This window comes from Hippichthys cyanospilos, chromosome 17, assembly GCF_059441005.1.
Source record: "Hippichthys cyanospilos isolate Australia breed blue-spotted pipefish chromosome 17, RoL_Hcya_1.0, whole genome shotgun sequence".
Classification (NCBI taxonomy): domain Eukaryota; kingdom Metazoa; phylum Chordata; class Actinopteri; order Syngnathiformes; family Syngnathidae; genus Hippichthys; species Hippichthys cyanospilos.
Genome location: NC_142385.1, coordinates 10,564,115 through 10,584,397, shown reverse-complemented (window position 1 = coordinate 10,584,397; position 20,283 = coordinate 10,564,115). Strand labels below are relative to the sequence as shown.

At 42.6% G+C, this 20,283-nt stretch overlaps 1 protein-coding gene and 1 long non-coding RNA gene across 3 annotated transcripts in view; one reads left to right on the top strand and one right to left on the bottom strand.

Moving 5' to 3' along the window:
* bahcc1b (BAH domain and coiled-coil containing 1b) overlaps positions 1-20,283 on the top strand; it is a 63,764-nt gene that overhangs the window by 18,659 nt on the left and 24,822 nt on the right. Inside the window, exons 3-10 of the mRNA XM_088438883.1 lie at positions 6,773-6,931; positions 10,560-10,670; positions 11,632-13,596; positions 14,914-15,025; positions 15,513-15,703; positions 16,688-16,828; positions 17,675-17,847; positions 19,237-19,579. Of these exons, the coding sequence (XP_088295009.1) occupies positions 6,773-6,931; positions 10,560-10,670; positions 11,632-13,596; positions 14,914-15,025; positions 15,513-15,703; positions 16,688-16,828; positions 17,675-17,847; positions 19,237-19,579 (3,195 nt within the window). The remainder of the gene's footprint in view (positions 1-6,772; positions 6,932-10,559; positions 10,671-11,631; positions 13,597-14,913; positions 15,026-15,512; positions 15,704-16,687; positions 16,829-17,674; positions 17,848-19,236; positions 19,580-20,283) is intronic.
* On the bottom strand, positions 14,221-18,191 carry LOC148409620 (uncharacterized). 2 transcript variants are annotated; one of them, XR_015868380.1, is made up of 4 exons: positions 18,094-18,191; positions 17,737-17,864; positions 15,586-15,683; positions 14,221-14,996 (listed from the first exon to the last, which is right to left on the bottom strand). It is a non-coding gene; the product is annotated as an uncharacterized LOC148409620 (long non-coding RNA). The 2 variants fall into 2 exon arrangements; XR_015868381.1 differs by lacking the exon at positions 15,586-15,683.

Genomic DNA, 20,283 nt, shown 5'->3' with positions numbered 1-20,283 from the left:
TCAGACGTGCAACACACAATCACACAAACCAGACTACGAGGTTATTTTTTTCCCCCACGCACCTCTGTTTTTTTTTTTCGTTTCATGTCGCTGCAAGCAAACATTCTGCACATATTTTGTGCGATTAGTTTAAAATAAATGCGAGAAAAGAATTATCATCCAAAAATAAGACGTTAACCTTGGCTGCTTTTCATCATTTGACATCTTTGCTGGATTTTGCATTTATCCTTCTACTGTTTTTCAGCCGACAGCCCGCCCTCATTGAACCGTGTTTAATTAAAATTGCCACTATGAAAAAAGGCTGCCTTGTACCTATGAAACTTTGAGGGCACTTAAGCACAATGCGCCTGATATTTGAAAGTTCCTGAACAACCATTTTGGCTTCAATCAAAAAAAAATCAAGTTTGGCATTGACATATTCCTATAATGATGTGTTTTGAGTACAACTCTAGTGACCTTCATTGTGTTACAGTTAAATAAAAAATAAAACTATGACGATTTTGCTTAAAGCACATGGATTTGTCATTAATGACTATTCAGAATCAGTTTTAAAAGCCATTTTTGATGTTTTTAAAGCGATAATCAACCCCAAAATTTGATATATATGTTTTATATGTGCCCCACTAATCTACACACTGCATTCTCATTAACATTGTTGAATTATGAATGAAACAAAACATGCAAACATTGAAAAAAACGGGCTGAGCCCACACCCCCTTCCCTCATGTACATCTCCGCGCAGCTCTCTCACTCACAGCCCCAAATGAAAGAGTCGCAAAGAGTTGTTGCCAAAACACTCTAATATATTGCCATGACTTTGTCCTTGTACAATGACGAGCAGCGGCGTTTTAAGCAAAATAGTCTTCAATGTCTTCTGAACAAGATCGAGTATTAACAGGCTGTTAGCGTGTTAGTGTTATTGCAGTACATCGAGTAGGCGCTGCTGTAAGTGACGGTCTTCTGGAAAAAACGTGAAGTCACAAAACCGAAGCGCCAAATGGCGACAACCAACGAGAAAATCGCTGACCCCTGAGATCGATAACAGACAAATTTCGTTTCTAAATACATAACTCCTCTAACACGAAATTAATCGGAATGCTGTGTTTCGACTACTGGGGCCACATATCCTCCTGAGACCCATCTTATTCATTTGTATCCACAGCTGTGTCCATTTCATCCTAGCAAGACAGCCAATTGAATTGCACCCCACCTAAACACATTGGAAAGTCCAGGATGTCCTCTCCTGAGGACACTAGTACTAAATGTACAGATTTGTTATATTGAACTTGAATCAAAAATTCCTAAAAACATGATGATACCAAAAATATGCTCAGCAGCTGAACCTGCGGGTCCCGTACAAGCTTTAGTCTTTGAACTGTCAAGCTCAAATCAACTAATCAAACCGTCTGTGCATCTGAAGAAATGAAAAAGAACACAAAGTCCAAATTTTTTTTTTTAGCTGTCTCGGGTTGTCAGCATCTGATCGGAGGATTCGGCGAGTCTGTATTGACACGCTTCCATCACATGCTGCCAAGTGGGAGAGTGGGCCGCGTTTAATCACCACTATGGAGTCTCAATATAGCATCCTTCTCAGACAGCAATTTCTGTTTAAAGCAAATAACATGTATAGTAACATGCACCACATAATCTCAGGTTCACTTGGGTCAGCCTTGCATTTATTTATTTATTTTTGAAGCGCGTGCATGTCTGCGGTCTGTGAGGAACAAAGCCCGGCTGAGCGGGGTTAGGGTGCGTTCGTTTCGCTCGTCTTTGCGTCTCACGCGGGGCCCTCTTTGACATATCGCGTCGGTTTCACGCACGCCGTTTTCGCATTCGTCATTCGGCAGTCTGGGAAACAACGGGAGGATGTAAGGGTGACAGATGGAAAGGGAATGTTGGGATCAGGAGAAAACAAAGGTGGAAACAGAGGGCAGGAAGAGACGAAGGGGCGGGGGCTAACGCACAGGAATAAGGTTTGCGTTAGCGGCTAGGACCCTCAGATGATTTTCCATATCAGAGGGCCAAAGGAAGTGGGCAAATCTGATTTTCTCCTCAACTCGCCAACATAAAACAGAGCGAGCGGGCACTCAGGCAGGGTGGGCGGTGACAGGAAAAACGGAACAGGGCCTAAATAGGGAAAATAGATGGAGATAAGTCAATGGGAAAAAAGAGAGAATGGTGGAGCTGCCACTGGGAAGAATGCAGAGTATTTCATGATGTGGATGATGCCTTTGAGGCCGGGAATGACTTTCGGTTCGCAGCTGTGTATTATCAAGTACTTCAACTGGGAGATCACTAATCAAGATCGCTAAGTGTTTGGAATAAAATGTTTTATTGATTTATAAAATCAATAAGAACTTTTATATGTTAGGACCACCTTAAAATATCTCCCAAACTTTGAAAATGGGGTGAATTGAATAGCTTAAACGGAACTGAACAGCTTTGCACATCTTTGTGTTTTCTTAGTCAGCTTTATGATACAGATAATGCTTTACAGCTGTGCATTTTCAAGACTTGATAGCTAAAATGTTTTGAAATCATCTTTGCACATCTTAATATTTTTTCAGCCAGCTATATGATGCGGATACGCCCTTATGACCGGAAATTACTTTCAGTACATTTTTGCACATCTCAGTTAGCTGTATGATGCGGATGATGCTTTATGGCCTGAAATGACTTTAATTTTCCATCTTGAATTTCTAATTAAAATCTTTGCGTGATTTGATATTTTCTGAGTCAAGTATTTTAACTCGGAGAATTAAACTCAATAACCAAAATCAATAAAGTGTTTAGACTGACAATTTATTGACTTATTTAAACTACACGAACTTTCATATGTTTGTGTGGCGCCTAACTTTGAAATTTGGCTGAACTGAATAGCTTGAATTTGCTCAGTCAGCTGTATGATGCAAATAATGCTTCATGACCTGAAAGGATTTTCAGTTTACAGCTGTGCATTTTCAAGACTTAAAATCTTGAATTTCTTTAAAACAGTTTGCACTTTTTGATATGTTGTCAGTCAATTGTATGATAGGGTTGATGTGTTATGACCTGGAATGAATTTTATTTCACAGCGTTGCATTTTCAAGACTTAACAGCTTGAATTTCTGGATAACATCTCTGTGAATCTTGATCCCAGTCAGCTGTATGTTGCGAATGATGCTTCATGAACTGGAATGACTTTTTGATAACATCTTTGCACATCATCTTCTCAGTCAGCTGTTTCACGAGGATTATGCTATATGTATTGGGATGACTTTCAATTCGCAGCTGTGCATTTTCAAGACTTAACAGCTTGAATTTCTTGATAACGTCTTTGCACATACTTATATCTTCTCAGTCACCATCATGATGTGGATGATGCCTTAAGACGTGGAATGTCCTTCACTTCAAGTATTTCAACTCGAAGCTCGCTAATCGAAATCACTAAGTGTTTGGAATTAAACATTTTATTGACTTATTTCATCAACATGAACGTTTATATGTTTGGAAGACATTTTAAGATGGCCCTAACTTTTAAATATGGGCTGAATTGAGTAGCTAAATACTGAACTATTTTTTTCTGTTGTACGTCGTAAAAGATGAGGTACAGACAGTCTATCATTTTCCCTTTGACGCGCTTGTGTGTGTGTGCGCGCGCATGTGTGCGTGTGTGTATGCCCGCACAGCCAGGGGGCCTTGTGAAACCAGGCCGAGACGCACTGTATATGAGCTGTGTTTTATTATGACTGGCTGAAAGGCCGCTGATCTACTGTTGTACAAGTGTGGTTTGCAGCTTCAAGTTAAAAAAAAAAAAGCAACACAAACAGAAGATTCTTCCAAAATATTTCAACATGGGGAGGAAAAATAGAACAGAGTGGAAAAAAATAGATCAAGATGGGAAAGTTCTGCCAAATTCCTTGTTGTCTTATGCTTAGGGTTGTTACAGGAATTACACACGGTGGAAAAAAAGATGCTTTTAACAATGAATGAGTCAATCAGATCATCATAAGAGCAAAAATAATAAATCAATTCATACAGCATTTTCAAAACATGCTTTCAATTTCAATTTCAGATAACTGTTTTGTACATTTCTGAGTCAGCATTATGATGTGGAATGCTTTATGACCTGCAATGACATTCAATTCACAGCTGTGCATTTTCAAGACTTAATAACTTGAATTTCACAATGTTTTTTTGCATATCTGGGAAATTTCCCAGCCAACTTAATGATGTGGATACTGTTTTACATTCCAGAAATAACTTTAGTTACAGTAATAGTTGTGCATTCTCAAGACCATATATCTTGAATTGTCTGACATCTTTGCATATCTTGGTATTACCTCAGTCAGATGTATGACGTGGATAAGGCTTAAGTAGCTGGAATGACTTTCAGTTCACAGCTATGCATTTTCAAGAATTAGTAGCTTGAGTTTTCTGATAACATCCTCGCACATTTTGGTATTTCCTCAGTCATCCATATGATGTGGATGATCCTTAATGACATGCAATTACATTCAACTCACATCGTTTCAAGACTTAACAGCCGAATTTCTTGATAACCTTTTTGCACATCTTGGAAATTTCCCAGTCAACTTTATGATATGGATAATGTTTTATATTCCAGAAAAATACTTTTAGTTCACGGCTATGCATTTTCAAGAATTAGTAGCTTGAGTTTTCTGATAACATCTTTGCATATCTTGGTATCACCTCATTCAGATATATGATATGGACGATGCTTTAGAAGCTGTAATGACTTTCAGTTCATTTTCAAGACTTTGAACTTTGAATTTTCTGATAACATCCTCGCTTTTTGGTATATCCTCTTTCAGATGTATGATGCGGATTGCGGACGCTTTATGATCTGAAATGACTTGCAATTCATAGCTGTGCATTTTCTACGGAAAAGATATGTGCATGAGTTTGTATGAGTGTTTGTGTTCTAGTGAGTGACATGAGTGCCAACGAATAAGCGTGGCGCATTGGCTTTTTTGCGCTCAGGTTAGCGTCTGTCTATTGGCTAACTGTTAGCCAATGGTAAATAAGCACCCCCCTTTTCCAATTGGTATTTTCCAATTTTTCAACCCATTACAATGAAACAACTATTGAACAAAGTATTGTACAACCCAAATTTTTGAATCAATATTTAATAATTGTGTTAAATGAGAACCAAAAAAAGAAGTTATCTTATTCATTTTGTGTTATTTTAATTAATCGGTTGATTGGTGGGTTATCAGAATCGTAGACTATTTCCAGTATAAAGAAAAGACAGAGCTGCCCGCCCGGGCGCGTTGGAGGTGAAGGTATCGCACACGCATTCTCGTGCAAGCGCGCGTGCGTGCGCGCTCGGCGCTCTGATGCGAACTGTTGTGGTAATTGTCTCGGCGAGGCGGTGTTTATGGGTAACGACCCAGCCCGCCGCACTTGCTCCGTCTCCCCATCCAGCGACTAATTACCTGACTCCCTGCGGATTTGTTTCTTCCTTCCCCCGACAACTGTTCAGGTTGTTCCTCCAAATGAGAGCGCGCTGATAAGTGCGGATGCATTCAAACCAGCCAAACTAAACACAGCCGTCGGCTCGCCGCTTCGTCTGCGACGCCGGCGCTAGTCGCGTGCGCGCCGCCTGCGTGATTTCTGTCGGAAAGACTTGTCAAGTGCTCAGCGTGTTCAACCAGCGCCGGCAAAGAAATGTAGCGAAGAATATCATGAGGCTGAGATTCTCACTGATTCCACTTCTCAGTTTGGGTGATTATGCCCCCTAAAAAGTGAAAAAAAAAAAATCATACAGATGGAATAGAATTTTGTAGGTTTTTTTGTACCCTGCATAATACATATTTATTGAGTCATTTCGATTTGATAGTACTATCTCCCCTTGACCTTTGTTGACCTTTTAGTCTTACCCCAGAAATTCACCTCACTGCCTTGAGTGTGTGAAAAATAAATGAGATCTTGTACGCCTAAACTTGATTGCTTTTCCTCAAGCGCGGTGGTTTCTCATAAGGTTTGGCAATACAACCCAAAACGAAAATCTTGATTTTCACAAGTCATTCTGGGCGATGACGATTTTAGTCCATTTTAAATTGAGTAATGAACTCGACAAATGTTTATTTAAAGGGTTGATTGATCAAAAAATGAATTTGGAGTCAAAGATATAAACCCAAAACAAATGTCGCCTACTGTGAAGTCATAGTGATCATTTTACCTACTATGTCAAAAAGTGATTTTAGATTTTTTTTTTCCATTAGCAGCTATGCTATCCCTAACACAACATCAAAGTTGTCCTTCAATAATCGTGCCCTAATGTAAGTGCTCCAGGGTTGCCATGGCGATGAAAGTGACATTAATATTTTAATTTTAAAACCTACGTGCCCACACGATATTGTTTAAAATGTTATCTATCTTAATTAATTGCTCGATGGTACTTTAATATTCACTTTGAGTTAAATAAGAGAAAATATCTGATGTGAATTTGGGACATCTGCAGAACAAGTCGAGTTTGCACAGAAAATGTTCTCAAGGGCAGATCATAGAATTCTATTTTTCAACTTTACTACTTTTTTCACTTCATCGTTTCATCATATACAGTTTTTTTTTTTTTTCACAAAAAGAAATCTACGTTTTCAGGATGAATTTGACAATGCAGCGTTTTGCCATTCAATTTTCCTTGAGAGGATGTTTGTCTGCACATCTGTTCTCCTAATTAAACATGCTTTCATTCTTCTCCAGAGCCAAATTTAATCAGCAATGTTCACAAGTGTAACCTCTAACCTTTTTTTCCTCTGTCTCTCAGGTGCTTCCTTTATGGGTTCCTTCCTGTCCAGCAGTTTGGGGTCGCCGGCCTCCCACCCGCCTCACCCCTCGGGACCCGTTTCCTCCCCATCCTCTCCCTCGTATCGGGCCGGACCCCATTCCAACGCCTCCCCTATCTGGTTCCCTCATTCTCATGAAGGTGAGGCGCCCGTGTAGCGTTTGCTTTCTGGTTAATCCAAGATTTTGGTTATGGGATTAGATGGCGATGAAGCTATTAAGTGGTTTAGGCAACACGCATGATGCTGTGATGCTTCACATCACGCTACTTAAAACGAATACACGCTGAACTCATCTGGCGGAGTTGACAAAAGATGGCTTTTAATATCTCCGTGAACATGTACACTAAAAAGTTTTTTTTTTTGTTTTACATTGACTTCCTTTCACTCATCATCCTTCGCCCCCTGACCCACTTTGAGGGTTTTATGAGGTCGTACACCCTCGTTACGCACACACGTATAGAATTTCCATCGCTACAGAGGAAATTACATTGACTTACATTCATTTCCTGAGGACGGCATTTAACCGCAAACCGAGACTTGACCCTAAAACATAATGATATACTTTATGGTAGGCTTAATTTTCATTCTCAAAGACAGGTGTGTCCTCGCCGCTCCGTAGCACCTGCATAAACTATCCAATTCAAGACATGCGCACACACCTATGTAGAAAAGAATTGTTGAAATGCATTTAATCTTGATTACTTTTGGAAGATTTTGCAAATATTTCAAGCACTTGACAGCATATGTGTGTGTGTGTGTGTGTGTGTGTGTGTGTGTGTGTATATATATATATATATATATATGTATATATATATATATATATATATATATATATATATATATATATATATATATATATATATATATATATATATATATATATATATATATGTGCATATACACACACACACACACACACACACACACACACACACACACACTGAAACTTTACCCTGATTTGCCACATGCTCTTTCAAGGCAGCCTCCCCTCCACCCCCCCCCCCCCCCCCCCCCGCCCCCACCCCCCAGCCCTGCCCAGGGGCCCCCCATGTGGGCTAACAGACCTCCAACCGCCCCTTTCCTGATCAGAAAGATCCACACACACTGTCGTTTTTTGACAGTTAACCGTTTGTGGTCAAACAATGAGTTTGACGAGGTTATCTGTACTTTTCAGTGTATGTTTTCCAGACATGTCTTGTGCACACGAGACTTAAGTTATGCCTAACTGAAATTTTTAAAATTAGCGTTCAGGTGTGATTGGACATATTTTCCCCAAATTTGTGAATGTGAATAATAAATAAGTAAAAAAAAAAGGAAGAACTCTTGATATGGCAGTTCTTGTTGCTGTGGATTCAAATAGAATCGAGTCAGCTATCTATCAATTTGTTTACTTAATAATCGATGCGGCATTGATGCAAGAAATCAATTTGATAACTGATGGTGCTCAAAATGAGCTGCGCTGTCAATATTGACTTCCACTGCCTACTTGTATGGATCTATATCTTATTGTACTTTTTTTATGATACAGATGCACTCTATTTATATTTTTTCTCTATTATATTTTTGTTCTGTCTAGTTTTATTCCATAAAAACGATGCCATTTCGAGCTAGCTTCAAAGAACAGGTTTTTGTGCGGAAAAAAAAACAGTTTTCGATTGACTTTTTCATTATAAATCAAAACTTAATAAATGTTCACATTGACTCCATGTATGTGATGCAGTTTAACAAAAGCAGGCTTATGTCGCGGATATTATTTTGGAGTTATTGACGAAAATATGACTTTTTGACTTACTGACTTTACTACCTAAAGTGTAACTTTATTTACTTAGGACCCCTTTTTAGCCCCCCCCAAAAATGTCTGGACTCTTCAAAAAAGGAAAAAAAAAAAAAATTAAAAATACATCCGCCCCTGTGTGATCCAAACCGATGATGATTACTTGTAACGCAGCAGTAACAAAACATCGGTAACACAGGGTTAATGAATACATCTTCGATTGAGTGGACAGAAGCAAAAGAGTGGAAAGAAGTTCCATTTCTGTGGCCCTTTTCACGACGGATGTAGTTTGAACTCCTTTGACGAATGTGAATAAAACCGCCGGACCGCAGAAGTTTGATTCAGACTTGCCGTTCCCAAACGAGACAAGCGTCTCATTTCGAGTTCATCTGGCAATAAATAGTAACATTTAAGCCCTGGAAATGAGCACTAATGTCTCCTGGAGTGGCTGTCTTATAAATCAGCTTCGTAGAAAGAAGAAACGGCGGGATGGCAACGGAGCAGCGGCGGTCATGTGGTGTGTGTGCGTGCGCGCGTGTGCGTTGCCTATCAGACAGATTTTGTGTCTGCGCCGGTTCAGCTTTTGATGTTCCCAACACGTGTGTGCGCGCGCACTCGCATTCACCAGCACGCCGGCGCACTACAAATGATTGTTTTTAAGAATTCAAGCCAGGGAGCTCCGCCGGGCCCGCTGCCAGCTGGCTGCTGTCCAGAGAGCGGAGTGTGGAGCCAGCACAAAGAGGAGAGACCTGGCCGGCACACACACTCACGCTCACACACACACACAGGGCCCGGTTGTATGACATATTTACACACACACACATACACACGCACCTGTCTTTGTTACAAGACTCCTATGCTTATTCTCTTGGCCGCTGTCCTCTCATCTCTTCCGTCTCAAAGCTCTCCGCTTCCCTTTTCACTCCTCCCTTCATCTCCCATCCCAAATGACGCACGCACATTTGCCTCCCTGAATGCCTCGCGGCAGCAACATGGCTTTACGGTCTTTTCATATTGACGGGTCCTCTTCTTTTGCCGTCTCTTTTACTCGCGCTCCCGCTTTGTCATTTATTCAATCTCTAACCCTTCGTCCTTTTGGTCACCTGCTTTTTTTTTTTTTTTCATCCCTCCTCTTTGTTCCTCTCTTCTTCCCACCCTCCTGAATTTTATCACTTGTCATTACTCGGGGGATTGGCTTTAGATGGCTGATAGAGCCTTTTGGCTAATTGTTGCCATTTAGATTCACTGGTTGTTAACCATTCAGAGTAATCACGCACACACACACAAACACACACACACACACACACGTTGGTGCATTTACATGTCCCCCACCCCTCTCCTCCAAATACAGACACACAAGCCGCAGCCGAAAAAAAGGGGGTGTCGGCGGTTTTGCAGTGAAACTGTGGAATGCGTAGGATGAGTTTTTATGGAGTGCTGTTTACTTTGGCCACCACCATTAAACTTTAAACGGCTGCCAATTAACGGGCCAGCAAGGACACTCTGTGGGACATGAAACCAGCTGCTGAAGAAAAGAGCACCCGCACAAACACAATTTGACCCCTCCCTCCATGTGGAGATGGGCGCCTCTTGCATAGTGCGTCGCTGCTTCATCTTCGCTTGCTCCGCGATTCCACGATGCAGTTTCATGTCCTTGATGACGGGGAATAGAGTGGAACGAGCATTTACGTCCCGCCGGCCTCCTACGAGCGATGGCTCGTACTGATCCGTCTTGGATTCGGGGTAAAGAAAGAAAGCCAATTCAGCCGGGTTAAATGCTGCAAATATTTGGCGGTAGCTGCCTGCTGTGGTTTTTGTCACCGCTTTGTCCACTGTAAATAATGTCAAGTCATGCGGCATGTTAGTGCAAAAGCCAACACAGCCATGTTTTCTTTTCTGTTTTACAAAGTGGCAATTTCATGATAGATTGTAGAAATAAATTGTATGTTTAGAGAGCTGCTGAATGTCAATGCTCCCCCCCTTCCCTCTGACAGGGTACCCCAGCTATTCAGGAAGTATTGCCTCCCCTTTTCTTCCCATGAGTCCGTTGGATCACCATAACAACAGTCTATATGGACAGCACCGCTTCTATGAAACTCAAAAAGGTACGTTCGTAGAGCTTGCCTTGTTTTCTTGATTGATTGTTTTCTGATTAAATTAACTGGAATACATTCAATCTATCCCCGCCCCCCCCGAAAAAAAACCCAGAAAATTTTAGTTTTGAACCCTTGAGGAACATAAACATTTGATGAACCTATAAATGATCCCTGTTAGAAAAGTACTGAAATACATTTTTCTCTACTTTCAACTCATCAGATATTTTCAGTAATTCCTAGGTCTAAAAAATTACATAAATACAGTAACATAAAATATCCCTCCAAAAAGCTTCCGAGTAGAATAATTGAGATAATTATATTATAGAGGCTTTGGTAGGTCAATAATTCATAACATCACTGATTCTAATGCATTTTTATTCTTGGAACAGTGACAGTGTTTTCAAAAAATACACTTTATAACCTCTGGGGACCATAAGTGGTTCCTATTATAAATGTGTTTAAATAATTCAAGAAATAGGATTTTTTTTTTTTTTTTTTTTGCTTTCAAGACATCAGATTTTTTCCAATAATAACAGATTTAAAAATAGATTTTGTACAGTATCTTTTTAACTTTCTATGCTGTTTCACTTTTTTTCCAAAGATGATTAAAGCTTTGTTTTTTTTCCCCCAAAAGTGGAATAATTTAGACAATTGCATTAGGGCCTCTGGTCACTACTTCTTAACCACTCATTTTTATGCATTTTAATTCTTTTGAACAATGACAGTGTTTTCCAAAAAGTTACTTGAATAAGGATGGGCAAATACTGATACCGGGCATACTGATACTGGGTGGATACTGATACTAGCCACCAATACTTAAAGCGAAAGCGTGGGTAAAATAAACCGACTAAGATGTGATTTCAGTTTGGTCCAGCTTGAAATATGTGAACCCACAATGACGGACGAGGGTTCATGGCACAAATGAATCCATTGACTGTAACAGTTCAAGCCATGTCCTCTCTTCTCACAGATCACTTCTACCTGAGAGGCCTTCCAACCCAGCCCCCGCTGCTCTCCACCAATCACAGCCTTTCCCCGCTTGCCAGAACTGGCCACCCGCTCGGCTCCTGCAGCCGAGAGACGGACAGTAGCGGAGGAGGGGGCAAGAGCGGCAGGGACGCGGGCGAGAAAGCTGTCGCATCCTTATCAAAGGAGAAGGAAAGATCTGGTAGCAAAGAGCGCCACCAGGAAAACAAAGAAAAAAATCATCTACAGCATCATCAAACGAGCCCCGCCGCCACGCCGTCAAGCTTCCACCATAAAGCCTACCCGCACCCCTCCCATGCACCCCTGCTTCACCTCGCTCCCCAAAGCAGGGAGGAGGATTCCAGACACCCTCTGGAGCGTCACAAGGAGCCCAGAGACAGTGACAGCCAGGGAGGGAAACATTTGAGTGCCTGTAAACTTTCCAGCGTTTCCACTACCGAGACTGTCTCCGGCGAAAAGGGGAGCACGTTAGGCAGCTGTAGCGGGGGCGGAGCAGGTAAAACCTCGGGAGGCAGTAGGCATTGCTATAAAGAACCCATAAACGGGGATATGAGGATCAGTGACTCTTCAAGCGCTTCCTCGGAATGTATCAGAAGAGGTGCGGCTGCTGCCGCAGCCATCTTGGCACCTCCGCACTCTGTGGCCTCCTACTCCATGCCTCCTCCTCCACCCCCGCCGCCCCCTCCTCATACCTTGCACATGGGATCAACAGTGGTAGGAAGCTGGCTTCACCCACAACACCATCCCCATCCGGAGTTTTACTGCCCCCCGGCGCCCATTACCATCGTGCCCTCCAAAGAGCCACTTTCTGCGGGGTCCAGCAGGGACGCAAAAGTCATAGGCGCAACCTTTGTCCCTTCCGTAGGAGCGCCGGGAGATCTGGCAACCCCCGAGAGTCGGGCAGCAGGAAGCGGCGGTAAGAAAGGGGAGGACAAGAATGGAGATGGATCTTATGAAAGTCCCTCTCATCACCTCACTCGCCTTGGCAGTTGTCAGAAGAAAGAGAAATCCCAAACGCATTTGCAGCAGCTGGGATACGGCAAGGCTGACAAATCTCCTGACTGGAGCCAACAAACGCAGCACTTTCAAAAACACAATCCCGGTGCGAGCTCTCAGTCTGAGCTGCGATCCTGCAGCCAGGAAACAGCCTCGTCCCTCAGAGACGTGGAAGTTGTGGAGGATGTTTACCGGCGCTCGCTTCCACCGGACGCCCAGGGGACGTACCTCGGGGCCGGACGGTGGTCCGCATCCAAGAACGGCTCTCCGCCTTTCAGGGACTGTTCTCAATCGGGATCTCAATCTGATGGGAGGGCGGGCTCGGCGGTTCAGAGGGAAGGTCAAAAGGTCGCTCGGATACGACACCAGCAACACAGCAGCCACGGCATTGAAGAAAAGGGACGAGATGGCCAGGCGACAAGCTGGGGTTCTCGAAGAGGATCGCAAGAGGACCAGAGGAAAGACTCCCGTCATCCGTCCGCTGGCGTTAGCGAAATAAGGGGACACTGTACCACAGGTTCAAACAAAGACAACAACCAGACCGCTCCTCTATCCCATCCCTCGTCGCAGAACGCGGGAGAGGGCAGCGCCATGAAGAGCTTAATGAACTACAGCTCCCAGCAGCCTTTGCTGCTGCCCCAACGGAGCCCCTTTGGAGGCTTGGGCTGCCTCAAGCAGGGCGGCGAGAGATCAGAGAAGGGCGAACGAGGCGGAGGCAAAAGCGGCGGCTCCTTGCAAGATCCACCCAAACAGTCGCTCCCTCCTCGCAAAAGCTCCTCTAACGAGGGGGACAAGACCGACAAAGGCGGGAGGGAGGTCGGGGAGGCGGGTGAAGGGGAGGTGAGGCAGCCTCCGGTGGGTATTGCAGTAGCGGTGGCCAGGCCCCCCCATCGTTCTCCAGACGACACCCCTGGACACAGCAGACAGGGCAGAGTGCTGCCCAGCATGAAAGGTCAGGCGTGGTCTATGTTCATCGCACCGAAAGTCAATTAATGCTATTTTGGGCCTTTGGGCTACGTTATAAGAAACCCGAGCTGTTGGTGGATCCTCCATTTCTTGGTCCGTTTGATGTTAATTGGGGACTCAACAGGCCAGCCAATTATAACGCTGCAGAGAATTTTTCAAGCGCACCAAAACCGAGGACATCTCCGCTTGTCATTTTGCACCGTAGATAGATAAGATGAATGCCGTATTTTTATTCCGTTCAAACGGCCTTCTAAAAATTGTCTTAGGTTTTACAAAGAATCGTAGTTCTGTTAAGTTCCCGAGGATATTAAAGATAATCAATCTTTCGGAAAAGCCGCTTTTCATGTATTTGCCCATTGTAGCAAGGGAATTAGCCTGATCAATCAAACAAATACATAATATTGTGATGATTTTTTCACAAAATAGGGATTATGTCTTTAAAAAAGAAAATCGAGACACTGATATATTCGAACTTTACACTTAATTCTTTTCAAAATGATAAATAATACGTGAATATATGGACAGTTACAGCAATTTGGATGATAGTGTTGAAATCCCCAGTTTTGAGAAAAACTAACATTTTGGCACATTCATCTTTCAGTGGTGCTGATACTTTATATTCATACACTTCAATTACAATTTGAACCTTTTGGCTGCTTGGAAAAGAAATGCGAGACCTTAACCCCTGGGTGTCGATGGTCACATGGGTCCCTGATGTAAACTTTTGCATCAAATAAAATCCATTTGCACGTTCTTAGGAATGAACGCATGGCGCCGTTTTGAACCTGTTTTGATCATTTATTTAAATGTTTATTTTTAACCTCCTAGTGTGTGTTTTTTTTTGTTTGTTTTTTAAGGAAGTATGTGTAATTTTTCCTCTGTAGGAGTGCCATTTAATGATAACTAGACTCACGATTATATTTAAAACATACTCTTGGTTGTTAAGAACACATTTATTTGCAAGTGTTTGAAATGTATAATAATTCATTAATTCTAATGAAAAACGTTCTTACATATTGTCACTTTTTGTTAGATGTGTCTAGCTCAATGGCCCAAATCGTTTGTTTTTGTAGAAATCCCCCAGTTTAGGAAAATTCAAAAATTGACGAAAATTCGTACGATCGGCGATAACTCAAAAGTAATCCCCGCGACATAAGCCCGCTTTTGTGAAAATGCAGCCACAGAAACAGACGTTCTCGCTAGCTCGTTAGCATGAAGATAGCGCCGCGACAAAGAAACCAAAGATTTTTGGTGATCATTCCTCTTCGGGGCTTGTAAGCACTTAGCCGCATTTGTGTTCCAGGGCCGTCCCGACCAATGTACCCACTCGGCCGGGAGGCAGAGGAGAGGAAGAGGATGACCGAGGATCAGATCAGTCTTCATCACCTGGACAGGGACAGAGAGTTGATCATTAGGTACGCGCAGCAAAGCATGAATGAAAACTTCTCCGCATGCACATTGTAGAATCTGTTTCCCTCCTCGCAGTCCTTTTATTCTTTGTCCAAGTCTTTTGGTCTGAGTCTCGCCGTCTCTTTCCGCCCCCTCACTCACTCCATTTACTCCACTCAGCCTTTGATGTAGCGTTTCTGCGCCACCCCATCACACACGCGCACACATGCAAACACTATCTCCTAGGCTGCCTTTTTCTCTGAGATGCTGGGGACTAATATAAATGTCTCTGAAGTACACACTCTTATGATGTGTCTCTATTATGGGTTTTAAAAAAAAGTTTAGAAGAATTCATAGACCGAATGCCGAAGACGATGGCGGCCGCCGTCGCTGTCGCTCATGGTCGTCGTGGTAATGAAGATCACAAGGATGATAATGATCATAATGGCGATAGTGGCGAAGACAAATCACGAGGATAATGACAAAAGTTGTTTTTGTTTACTGGGTGAAAAGGGACAGCAAAGATCGCATGGAGTTTGCCAGGATCCACCCTTCGAGTAGTTGCCACGGCGACCTGACCTCTCACCTCTTGGTGCCCGGAGGCGCGAGTCAGTTGGGGGCTGACCCTGCCCACGCTCACCCGGCTCACCACCACTGGATGCAGAGAACAGGAAGTCCCTCTCTCTGGATGGGGCATTCATACAGTGAGTCTGATGTTTCTCATTTATGATTCAATTATATTGTCATATTTATATACAGTATACTATAATGTAGTGTGCTTGTATATCTACTATATCTTCTACATCTACTATGTACTACTACTGAAAGACAGCAAGCCATTTCCAACACTTAGATAATATATGATATAATGATATGATATGATAAGATAATTTGTACAAAATAAGATAAGATAATTTGTACAAAATAACATCCACATGTGGGGAGAGACCAGTGGTATAGTTTTTTTTTTTTTTTAAATAAAACAGGACTTGGGTGGTTTTGGTGTTATTGAATGTTATATATTATTTCTAAGGGAATTAAATAGAGAGTTGTAATATATGATAATAATAATATCAATATCTCAATTTTTATTTGTGCCAACATAAGCCTAGTTTTGTGAAAACGTATCACATATAGTATTGTTATATAGATATAAATGTATGTGTGTGTGTGTGTGTAATATCATTAGCATAAGATGGTGGTGAAGTATGTGATATCAGTCTTTTAAGGCTTAAAAAATATGTCAAAAATATTATACAGCATTTACATTGTGGATTTTCATGAATTGCTCTCATCAAGCAAAATTGCAACACTAAAATGCTGTCAGTAGCTCAAAACAGTTTAACACGCGAAAAAGGATGCAAAATGTAAAAATGAAGAAAGTTAGCAAAAGATTTTGTCATATCCTGCTGCCTACATTCACCTCTTCAGTCTTACGTGAAATATACTATGTTTTTCATTTTATGGTCTCTCTTAGGGGTATAAAAAAAAACGTTTTGAAAACAAGATTTGATTTAAAAGATGCGAGTTCCGCTTTAAAAGATATCAAGATACATATTGAACCTTTTTTTTTTAATTGAAGAGATCTTGCAGTTGTTGACCCAAATTTGCAAGAGCAGACTTTTCCGCTCAGCAGACGGTCTGGACGAACCCACGCCGAAAGCACCACTGCCCTTTTTTTGTCCCAGGTCTCAACCACGTGGGGATGAGCGCCAGTTTCCCCCCGGGTCTAGCCAGCCCTCTGCAGCCCGTGCTCGGCTCCCTCACCCAAGATCCCAGCTCCCCTCTGATGGTCCTTCCCACAGAGCCCGGGCCTCACCACCACCTCGGTACATCCCGACGCACACACCTCCTTCCCTCTCCCTCCGTTCGCCCTTACGGAACCGCCGTCATTTCTCCCTCGGAGTTTTAGTATCATTGGCTAATCATAATATAATGCTCAACTAAGTCCCTCTGTCAGCGGGAGCGTGTTTTACGGCTTCGTTAATAGGAGCAGCTATTTCCATTGCCCTCAGCAGCATGGGCCCGGCATTATGCAAAGCGATTTCACTGACGTTCATCTCTCTCGTGACGGGATTCCGGCTTGCCAGTATGCGCGCGTGTATCCGAACTGAGTTGCGCCGTCATGTCTGGACCGACGTGAGAGGGCGCCGGGCGTTGAGGGTTCCGTTTTACGTCCGAGCCACGCTAGAGGAGGAAGAATGTGCATGCGTGGCTGCGCGTCTCGATGCTTCTTTGCAAACTGGCTGTGAAATTTAATTATCTCCAGCCTCCCTCGCTCCGCTCCGTGGGAGTTCCCGCCGAGAAGGGAAGTGCATCCACTGAACCCTTCCCCTGGGAAACATTAGCCCGCTCAGGCTAATCTCGCAGAACAAAGGTTCCCAGTGACAAAGCAGCCAAGGAAAGCATATGTGTGTAAGCGCGCGTGTGTGTGTGTTACAAGGACTGGGCGGGGCTTGGCAGAATACCGCCCATTTCGGAATAGTCGGGGTGAAAAAACAAAAAAAGAATGGAGCTTTTGGGAAGATGGCCTCGGTTGAGCATCAACAAAGAGCACCTTTGTGACACACTTGTCTTTGATGCTGCCCCCCTCACATCTGGCTCACTTCTTCATAAAGAAATTACGTGGGGCTTTCAAGTTGATCTCCGGACCGGTTCTCCTGTCTGTCTCGCAGACGTTTTAGAGCAATCGGGTCTGTGGCCTCCCGTCTACGGAGCCCGCGGGCCCCCTCCTCACCTGCAGCATCACCCCGTCTACTCCCGCTCGTCATTCCTACGGCAACAGGAGCTCTACGCGCTGCAACAGCAACGGGCCATGGAGCATTTGCAACGCCATTCCTTGGGACAGGTACTACAGTAGATGGTCTTTGAAGCAGAAAAAATTGATTTCTTCGCATGGCGGGAAAGATACTTGTTGCAATATAACAAGTACATATCCAAGTGGAAAAGCGATTAATCCTAAATTTGAACAAAATAACTAGATATAGCGGTTTTAAAAAGTCAGCATAGCCCTGCTCAAACACTTGTTTTTTTTTGTCATTCATGAGATGTGCTAGAGAAGAATTCAAAAAATGTGAGACAAAGCAATGCTAACCGTATTTGTGGTACTGGTCAACGGGCAAACCTTACAGCTAGCAGAATACAGCAGCTGTTCGTTTACGTTGAAAACCCAGCTCCGACAGCCATAGTCAATGACGTCATAAAGAACGGGATTACATTTGTAGAAGCGGCGTGCGAGCCTTCATGTTACACTCATTCATCAAAAACTTAATAAACATAAAGGTACAATGTGCTAAACAAAATGACAACGTGAAGATAGATTATTGTTAGTTATTATGACACAGTAAATATGTTGGGTTAGTCCAATTTTTATATATATATATATATATATATATATATATATATATATATATATATATATATATATATATATATATATATATATATTTAAAACTTAACCATATTTACTCATAAAATGTATTTTTAATGTAGACATTTTATAAAATATAATTAAAATGTATTTTAAATGGACATTTAATAAATAAAATGTACGCTACCAAATTTACTGTGCAAAAGAAAAGATGGAGACTGTTGTCATATGTGCACATAAAAGGACCGACGAAATTTCCATATAGTGTTCCACTAAACAAACCTCAAAATGGAATGGGTCATTTAGTAAAAGAGATTATACATAAACAATAAAAGAAGTATTAGGTCTGTCCTATGCCACATAATTGGGTTATTTTTGACCAAAATGTTTTCATACTCACCAATTTTTCCTGCTTCTCCTTCAATGTTGTTGTTTTTTTCTTTTTTAACACATTCATCATCATCATCAAAAATTCAAAAGTCCCTTTTGACTGGGCTCCACCAACAGCTATTAAATTGCTCAAATGTTAGTCCCCGGTTTTAAGCAGGTGTGCACACTTTTGCAATCATAAAGTTAGTTCATGTTTTTATTTTTACTTACCCCAATGAAAAGCTTGTTCTATTTTGTTGGGTTTGTTGTTAAGAGTATCAATTTTATTTGTATCACAAAAACCTGACAATTGAATCGGGGTGTGTAGACTTTTAATAACCACTGTGGCTAATGGGACAGCCCGAGGGAAATTTTACCTCCTGCAACTTCCCTGATTTCAAACAGCACTTTGAAACGCATCCATGATTAGGACTTTCATTGGTGACAGCTGGCAGAATGAAAATTCCCGATGATCAAATCTCCATTTTCTTTTTGCAGAGAAAACACGACGATCACGCCGCTCCATTCGAAGACTCTCCCTCAGCATCCAGAACCTCGTCGTCGTCCTCTCATGTGGCCAAACCCTTCTCGCACACGCCGCCCCCCCCAAAGACGTCCCCGGGCCTGTGTCCCGGCAGCCGGCGGTCTCCGTGCTACCATTCCCCCTCCAGGCGAACGCACCCGCCCAATCCTCTGCCCCCCGCCCCCAGCCCGGCTGCGGCGGCCCCTCGCTCGCCGGCACTCAGCCCCGCGCCGTCGCTCTTAACCAAAGGCCTGGAGAGGACCAGCGAGAGGGGAGAGGGGCAGCCACCTCAGGACTACCCACAATCCCTGGAGCCCGGTGAGTGGGAAACTTAATGATTAATTGATAAAAGCTGAGAGCTTTGGTGGGAGAAAGAATGAAGGCAAAGGAGTGGGGGGAGTGCAGCTGCCGATTTAAATGGTTGGAAATAACAAGAGGTCTTCTAAATGTGACATACCGCAGAGAGGAATCTTGTTAACAGCCAAAAAGTTAAGCTTTCAAAAAATTTTAACATTGACAACGAGGCACTCTAAAGCAGTCATGCTGGCGGGCTATTAGAAGGAATCTTTGCAAAGAATCTGAAAAAGACCTAACCTATGTCTGTTTTTTATATTTTTTGCCTCAAGTATCACCGGCTGATATCGGCGTCCTTTACAAGTACTTGATACTTTGAAATATCAATCCCTGGCCTCAGTTCTCGCACATCCCTGTTACAGCAAGTGCGTGCTTTTGTAGCGCTGTAGATACTGACAAAACCAGTGATCAAGTTGGAAAAAAAAAATCTCTAATATGTTCAATGCACCTTCACCATTCTAAAAACAGAATTTGACTTAATATTGCATGTGCGGATAGTAAATTAAGCAGCAAAATCCGCACAGTTTTTATCCATTTTCGGTAGCGGCCATTTTGTCACATGCCGTTGGCTGAAAATGGCATCACAGTTTCTCAGGGAATGGCCAATCACGGCTAATCTTGCCAATGTCACATGATGAAACTCAGAAAACAGGTGAATCGTGATTGGA